The sequence below is a fragment of the Malaya genurostris genome, chromosome 3, assembly GCF_030247185.1.
Source record: "Malaya genurostris strain Urasoe2022 chromosome 3, Malgen_1.1, whole genome shotgun sequence".
NCBI lineage: Eukaryota > Metazoa > Arthropoda > Insecta > Diptera > Culicidae > Malaya > Malaya genurostris.
Genome location: NC_080572.1, coordinates 116325025 through 116334075, shown reverse-complemented (window position 1 = coordinate 116334075; position 9051 = coordinate 116325025). Strand labels below are relative to the sequence as shown.

The window sequence follows — 9051 nt, the reverse complement described above, 5'->3', positions numbered from 1 at the left end:
AGCATAGCAATCGGCCGATACGAATTGTGATCGGAGGCTGGTTTTCCAGGTTTTTGAATAGTAATAACTCTCACTTCTCTCCATTCGTGTGGGACAATATTACCCTCGAGGAACTTGTTGAATAAATTCAACAAGCGCCTTTTGGCAGAGTCGGGCAGATTTTTCAACAAGTGGAATTTAATTCTGTCTAACCCCGGGGCTCTATTGTTACACGACAAGAGCGCAAGTGAGAACTCTACCATCGAAAACGGTGTTTCGTTTGTATTCAATGTCGCGACGCGGGATATCTTCTGTTCCGGAACAGAATCAGGACATACTTTCTTAGCGAAATCAAATATCCAGCGGTTAGAATATTCCTCGCTTTCGTTCGCGTGATTTCGATTGCGCATGCGACGGGCCGTATTCCAAAGAGTGCTCATTGCTGTTTCTCTCGTTAATCCGTCAACAAACCTTCGCCAGTAACCGCGTTTCTTAGCTTTAATCAGACTTTTCATTTGAAATTCTAACGCCGCGTATTTCCGATAATTATCTGGAGTTCCGTTCCTTCTAAACGAGATGAAGGCTGAAGCTTTTTTCGTTTTCAGCTCTGAGCACTCTTTGTCCCACCATGGGTTGGGAGAACGCGTACTAGTTTGCGCGCTAGGTACTCGTTTCGTCTGAGCTTGAATTGCGGTGTCAAGAATCAAGCCAGCCAAAAATGTATACTCTTCCTCCGGAGGAAGCTCCTGTGCTTCTAGTTTCTCAGATATCGAGCTCGCGTAACGTTTCCAATCAGTGTTTCGTGTGAAATCGTACGAAACATTGATTGTTTCCGATGGTCTTCCACGGTTGGTGATAGAAACTATGATCGGCAAGTGATCGCTACCGTGAGGATCACAGATTACCTTCCACTTGCAATCTAACTGTAGCGAAGTCGAGCAAAGGGATAAATCCAGCGCACTTGGTTGTGCTGGCGGTCTAGGGTTCCGTGTCATTTCTCCCGTGTTTAGAATTGTCAAATTGAAGTTGTCACACAGATCTTGGATTAACGAAGAACGATTATCATCATATAAGCAGCCCCATCCTGTACCATGCGAGTTAAAGTCCCCTAAAACCAGCCGCGGTGAAGGAAGAAGTTCTATGATGTCTGCAAGCCGACGATGCCCTATCGAGACTCTGGGAGGAATGTAGATAGAAGCTATACATAGATCTTTGCCTTTAATATTAATTTGGCAAGCAACAACTTCAATTCCCGGTGTCGAGGGGAGGTTAATACGATAAAATGAATAGCACTTTTTAATCCCTAAAAGTACCCCTCCATAAGAGTCTTCTCGGTCCAGGCGGATTATGTTAAAATTATGGAAGTCGAGGTTGATGTTAGAAGTAAGCCAAATTTCACTCAAGGAGAATACATCGCAATTATGAGTATGTATTAAGTGTTTGAAAGAATCAAGTTTTGGGATGATACTTCTGCAATTCCACTGAAGCACAATGATCATATCTTCGATTCTCAGTGGTAAATTATCCATCAAAAGATACGATCGCTGCAAGGAGGGGCCATTGTTCAGTCAACTGTTTTAAAAATGTCCTTACTGTTGGCAGTAGAGCAGTTAGGAAGCTTTTCAGAGGATCAGTAATATTGAAGGCTGTTAATATCCAGTCCACGATATCAGAAAATTTCAATAATCCAGCGTTTGTTGGATTTTCTGGTTGTGCTTTGGGGTCATTCGGGTTTTTTAATGCCCCAGGAAGTGCTGGGTACTCCTTATCATCCCTAAGTTTTTTGAACCCAGGAGGTGTTTGCTTCGGTTTTGAGTCAGCACTTTTTGTTTCCGTTTGGTTCTTTTGTGACGAAGAGGACAGTCTGAGGCCTTTACGAGAAGCTTGGGAGAAGCCAGATTTTGTCTTTTCCTGCTTCCTTCAACCTGTGTGTAGGAAGGTCCTTCGCCTGGGTCGTCAGAGGTATCCTCTTCAACTGGCAAGATTGCAAACGGGTTCTCAGGGGTCGATGGAGTGGTTCTTTTTAAGATTTCCGCATAAGAACGTTTGGAACGTTCTTTCACGGATCGCTTCAATTTCTCCGCACGCTGTATGTACGTAGGGCACACCGAAAGATCATGAGGATTCTCCCCGCAGTAGCAACACTTTTCCACTGCTCTTCTGCAGAGATCGTCCTCATGGGCCTCTCCGCATTTGCCGCATCGCAGTTTGTTGCAACAATAGGTTGCCGTATGACCTAGCTGTTTGCAGCTTGTACAATGCATTACCCGCGGTACATACAGCCGAACAGGTAGACGAACTCCACTCACTACCAAATAATTTGGAAGTGCAGATCCGGCAAAAGTCACGCGAAATGAGTCCGATTGGTAAAATTTACCATCTATCGATTTGGAGTGCAATTGCTTGCACTCCAAAATTTTCACTGGTTGAAGGTCGGGGTTTTTGAAACGGCCTACCCCGTCCTTCATCAGATCTTCGATTGTCAGACTTTCGTCACGGACCACACCGTCGATCTCCACCACATGAGACGGGACGTACACGCGGTACTCCTTCGTGAACAACTCGCTGGTAGCAATCCCGTTTGCTTGCTTCAGGTCGGACACAACAACGCGTAACTTGTTTGGCGAAACCTTATCTATTGTTTTTATTGCCGAGTAATGTTTTTCCAGGTCCCGAGCAATATTTAAAACTCTGAGAGACTTTAATTTGGGCCGGAAGTATACCACCCACGGAGCCCCCGAGCCATCGTCTTGGTAAACTTTTTGGCGAGCAGGCAATATCTTAGAGGGAGATGGAGGCATCGGAGAGGGAGATGGCATCGGAGAGGGAGATGGTATCGGAGGGGGAGATGGTATCGGAGGGGGAGATGGTATAGGAGGGGTAGATGGCATCTCGGAAGCAAACTCAGCCTCTAAATGTTCTTCGTTCATTCGTTCAGCTTCGCCCTCCTCCGAGACACCCCCACTGTCATCAATATTCATATTTAAAGTGCGGGAGTAAAGAAGTCTCCCGCACTTGAAATGAGAAAGAAAGAAATAAAATGAAAAGAAAATATATGAATAGTAAAAGTTGAAAGAAAAAGTTTGAGAAAATACTTAACAGTATGTCACGGTAAGCTGTTAGGTGAGTTGCTCCTTCACTCCTTCGTTGTGCTTCAGCGTGACCTTGACTCAGGATTTGGCTGCTGCGATGCGGGTAGCAAACAATAGAAATAACTGCTGCCCGAGGATAGCACAATAGCGTCTACTGTCGATACCGATACAAAACCGGTGCACAGACAGAACTCACTTGCGGGGATGCTACTTTTTATCACTTTTATTTAATGCCTATACTACAGCCTCTGCTGTGATAGGCACCTTCGTCTTACCGATGTCGATTGTTAAAAAAACGCGTGTGCTCACTTCGAACATTCGGTTACGAATGGAAAGCATGGTCATTTTTGACAGATCGATGGATATTTTCCTACACTGAAAAAAATCTGGTAAAGAAAATTGTAATATCAATTCTTTAGTCAAAATTATTTCCAGTGCAAAATAAACCCAAATAACTTTTAACTACAGAATTTATACTACAATTTTCATAGCAAGATTTTTTTCAATGTCGGAAAATAACCATCGATCTGTCAAAAATAACCTCGAGTAGTTTTAATTTTTGACAACATCAGAATAACCACTCGAGTGTCAGATTTCAACCAAAAGTTAAAATTAATAGCGAAATGGTTCACAGCCTTGATCTATTGCTCGTTTTTGGGTGCTCGATCTACCTGATTGACAGTGACAGTATAAATGTCATTGATATTTTGCTCATTTTATGAATGTGTTAGTGTAAAAGTCAGGCGACTTACGCCATTTATTTACACTTGAGCTAGAGGAATGGATGGAGCTGACCTTAGTAGGACTTTTTGCTCATTTCCAGTGAATTTCGATGGTTTATGCTGGTATTCTAAGATGAACTGGTTATTTACTAGTTCTGTATATCCGAAGATTTGAATTTATTTGTATCGGTTGTATAATTTTTTATTTAGAAATTTAGCACGAAAACAAAAAAAAATCGGGAAAGAATAAGAAGAAAACGAATTGACAATTCATTCCGCATCTTCTCAATAAATTCCGATAGATTTTCCGGTTGAAGACGAAATTCATTCGGAATCGGTAGTTGCACCGGAGTTTATTTATTTATTTATTCGGAATTCACTATGATTTCCACATGGAATTCCGTATGAAAGTTTTTCGCCGATTTGGAATTGATTCGGATTTGACAATGTGGGTTGGAATGACAGCAGCCATGTTGAATGATACAGAATAATGTGGAATAAGCGCGGTTGAAAAATTGAAACTGCTTGAAATTCACACTTTAACAGGTTTTCTGACATAATTTCAAGCAGTTTAGAAAATCAAAAATTTTAAAAATACAACGTGAGCCAAACATAGATATTATCCAAGAATTTTTACAATTTACAAGAATTAAGAAAAACTGCGGAATGAGAAAATCTCAAGCAAATTTATTGTAAAAGTAACTGAATTCCCCTTTGATTTCATATGAATACATTTTGAAAATCAGATAAGATCTGCAAAGTCTGACGAAAAATCTGATTTGATAAGTATCTATCGATGAGATAAATCTTGAATATACCTTATAAATCTGAAATATTTGCAATTCGGATTGAAGGTTAAAATTACGATTATTTCTGTTTGATTCCAAATAAACTCACATGCGTAGTGCTGCGACGAAAGTCTTGACGGATTACACACTGATACCATCGTATTTTCGGCTGATTTATGAATAAGAGTTGCTTAGGAAATAGTATTGGGAATTGTTTTATTCCAATTAAGAATTGTTTCCATTCCAACGTTCACGGAGAAGGATAAATGCCCACTTTCTGACTCTTTCTCTTCCATAGGTGCCGCGGAGTTGGAGTTTTGGGTAGGAATGGGACCTATAGAATTTGCTCTAAGCTAGCGATACGGCCATGGTATAAGTTTGAACAACAAATGAAAAGTTGGTTCTCATCATAAGTGCAAAAAATCAAACGAAAATTAGCACAAACTCACGGACTACACCAAAATCGTCAAATCGAAAGTCCTAACTTGTTCCATTTAATCACCAATTTAACACAGAGAAGAACGGTAATTAATGAAAGACTTCATGAGCCGGTTCTACGTGAATACAACATTAGTTTCGCAATTCATTGCTGTTTCATTGCGAATGAAATCACATAAGATTTGGGAATAAAATATATGGTGCAGTTTGTTAAATTGTATCTTTAGAAATTATTACGTTTTTTTCCTCGGTGTATGATTGTTCAACGTGTTCAACAGGTCATCGCTTCTCTTTCGGGTTTGGCAATGAACTTCGTTTGATCTGCGCGACATGATATGTATATTTCAATATTTGTTTCCTCTACTCTTTGTCTATTTGCTGTTTTGAACGTTCTTCAAATTCTATTAAAATAATATCTATCTCCTACAAATAACAAAACTAAGCACAATAGGCCTTTTCGAACGTTATAAAATATATTCGCATCGTGGTACCAATATACAATTGTTTTGACAGTAGCACGATTATACATTCCTAAGGGCCGTGTTATAAACACGCTCGCAATTACTAGTTTACAATAAATTTCTCCTTGTGATATTCTTTAATGAATTCATGTTTAAGACAAATATGCGTTATGTATTCAGATCAATGCAGTAGAAATATTACACATAAAGATTGAGCGGAGAAATGGAAACCCTGCGAGTGTTGATTATAGAGAAACATATTTGGTCAGCTGGTAGTCAACCAGTGTGTGTATATAAAAATTGATTTATTTATAAACAAACCATTTGCTCCTTTGTTACTTTCAGGCGGCCACTTAGTCTAGATTCAGATGTGGTTGCTGAATGAACCATTGGTCGCCGCATTAATATTTGAGCTTTTTCGATTGTAGGTACCTACAATAATAACATTCTTGAAACGATGTGTCTAATTTAACAATATTTTAGTATCATATTACTTCGCACACAATACATCATCTTATGACGACCTTCGAGGTAACATCGGAATTATATGCAGAAACTGATTTTGCTACAACGAGCACTACGAATGGAAGTGAGTGCTATTTTCAGACTAATTTACACATTTTGTTTTAGCAATATACATTATGATTTTCAGGCAGCATATCTAAATTTAAATTTTTCTATCCCGATACATACAAAAGAACACTGCATAATGGAAACAGTGCGGAGAGCGACGACATTAATGTATTTAATGCCACTGGGGAACAATGCGGAAAGTCAGGGAATAACTCAGATAAACATATGAGTGAAAAAAATCACTTGGAATCTACGACATTAGAAGATAAGGATGGTGATTTAATTTTAAAGAGAAGATCTAGTGGAGTAATCGAGATAGGTAAATTTGATAAAACCCGATTGTGATGTTACAGAAACAAAATTCTAATTACTCTGCAGAGCACCGTAAGTCCACGAAACTGAATCTCGTTGGTTTGCAAATTTGGAGAGGCGCGTTATTGCTTGCGGACTATATTCTACATAATGAGAAAAAGTTTAAAAATAGAAAAATATTAGAGTTAGGATCTGGTGTCGGACTAACAAGCATAGTATCCAGTTTTTATGCTCGTGATGTTATTTGCACAGGTGCGTGATATTGAAAATAAAAAAGTCCAACACTAATATATTTTTATTAAAAGCGTAGACATCAATGTCGGTGGTCTTTTAGAACTCATAGAAGCCAATTTAACAAAAAATAGTGCTCTTAAAAATCCAAAATGCAACGTTACTGTCACTGAATTGGACTTTACAGTGAGGTACGAAAGATATTCTGATGAACTTAAGAAACGGTTACATGATGTAGAATACGTAATAACTGCTGACGGTAGGTTGAACATTTCTTTAAGTAATGTATCTGAATTCAAATAATTTCAGTGATTTACGATGATAATATAACGGAAGCCTTTGTACTTACTCTGGAAGAGTTACTCATAAATTTACCGAAATTGAAAGCTGTTTATATAGCTTTAGAAAAAAGATATGTGTTCACTGTGGAGGATATGGATTCTGTTGCACCAAGCTATGAGCATTTTTTGAGAGTATTTTTCCGAAGAAATAATCGGTTGGGAATCACCAGATGGAAACTTACACAAGTATCTCTGGATTTTCCACGTTATTTCGAGTATGAAAAAGTCAAAGAGCTTATCTTGCTAAAGATCTCAAAGTAATGTTTGTTTTCAATGCTCAAATACATTTGGTAATACACGGCGTTTCCAATTTCAAATTAAGATGACATAAGAATGAACGTTCAATAGACCGGGATAACGAGACTGTTATGCTTATGACAGACATGTGATATCGGTATCACTGTACACCATGAAATCACATGTCTGTCACCCTGAATCACGGTGGTATCACGTGAGCATCATGATACAAGGGTGATTTCCGTACTACGGTCATTCATCGTTGTACTGCGCAAAATCACATCACTGTTTACTGCTACCAGCGCCATTGGCGAGCGATGGTGAACTCATGAAACAAATTCTTCTGAGCATCAAATAATAAACAACCATCGTCATATTTAAAAAAATCTCGGCAGCATAAAACTTATATACTTTGAAGCATATTTTCAAAAAGCAGTCAAACCAAGAAATATTCATCAATTTGGTGAAGTTTTGAAATACAAATATGGAAAACAATTTATTCATATTTGTTCACAAAATCAGCACTATTGAGTAATTGCTTTCTATTCAATGACAAGTAAATGTATTTAAAAACATAATGATTCATATTTTGATTGCACATGTGGTAATAATAAACGATAAATATCCAATACATCAATAAACCAATTGTGTAAACATCCTGTTTATTGATGACCTATCGAAATTCCATTTAATAACATTGGTCCCCTATATTCACTTCTGGAAACTCTAAATCTTCTTATTACTTCGTCTTGTGTCATTGGGTTGAATGCCGTTCGATGGAAAGAAAACTTGTTTTTAAATCGTTTAGAAAGAGTCTTATTTTGGGTATGAATAGAAAGAACAGCGAATCATGTCTTTCAGTGTGAGTAAATTGAAGCAGAATACGTACCAAGTTACACATTTAATTTAAGAAATACTTGTAATAGTTTACAGTGTTACTTCATAAATATAGCATAACAACTTTAAACTTCTCAAAATCCTAATAAAACCATTATCAGATTATATTCCAGTGTAGTAGACCGTTTTTCATCAGATTTCTGAAGCACTATGCTATTATATAATAGCATCAAACCTATATCAAATCTATTTCGGAATGATTTAAAATTCAAGAAGGTTTTAAATTCAGCTTTATGATGAACATAATCTTTTTTATGAAAATTTCGTGATGAATAAACTGTTACGTTGACCGGATTTTTCTGAAATATGTGTGTGCCATGCCGTTTCTGATGGTTACATACTAATAATATCTTTATAATATAATTTATTTACTATTTTGAGACTCAATCTTAATAGTTTATGCGCTCTTATTTTTAACGTGAATATGCGGGTGAAAAAAGGAATTATGACTGAACACCGTGAAATTTATGCGGATTTAGCAAAAGTCGGTAAGATTTACAAACAAAATTTAGTGGTTCATCACCATTTTGGTAGAAATCAGCGTCGTTGCAAAAAAAAATAGTGCTCGTGTTCCGAAAATTAGTTCTAAAAGCCTTTCATATTTCCTCCATTCTATATTTATATTTGTTTTTATTTTTTATCAGTGAATTTTACGGTAGAACATCAAAATTATGAACATCTAATTTTCTCTAACATTTAAACAATGAAGGAAAAAATCCTGTATCCCAGAACAAACGTGTCAAAAATGTACCTTAAAATCATTAAATTTGATATGAGTGATACTGTCATCCAATGAACACTCACACACAAATAGTTTAATAGCTAAGACAGAGAGACAAGATTATATCTGTCATAAATTAGTTGCTAGTAATAATCTTCAATCCACAAAAATTTTTGGTTTCTATATTATCGATCATCGGAGCTGGGAAATTAAGCTAAATTTTGAGTTTTTTCGTTTCACAGTACATTCATTCTGTGCG

General features: G+C 37.4%; 1 protein-coding gene across 6 annotated transcripts; it reads left to right on the top strand.

Annotated features, from left to right (window-relative positions):
• Window positions 1-5438: 5438 nt before the first annotated feature.
• Window positions 5439-7238, top strand: LOC131437434 (methyltransferase-like protein 22). Of its 6 annotated transcripts, none has more exons than XM_058606779.1 (7): window positions 5439-5752; window positions 5826-5908; window positions 5964-6069; window positions 6133-6372; window positions 6432-6617; window positions 6676-6855; window positions 6906-7238. In XM_058606779.1, the coding sequence occupies exons 3-7, from the start codon at window positions 5997-5999 to the stop codon at window positions 7196-7198; spliced, it is 972 nt and encodes a 323-aa protein (XP_058462762.1). In that variant the 5' UTR covers window positions 5439-5752; window positions 5826-5908; window positions 5964-5996; the 3' UTR covers window positions 7199-7238. The 6 variants fall into 6 exon arrangements, with proteins under 6 accessions (XP_058462762.1, XP_058462761.1, XP_058462760.1 ...); XM_058606778.1 differs by having other exon boundaries at window positions 5439-5765; XM_058606775.1 differs by having other exon boundaries at window positions 5440-5752; window positions 5826-5904.
• Window positions 7239-9051: the final 1813 nt, after the last annotated feature.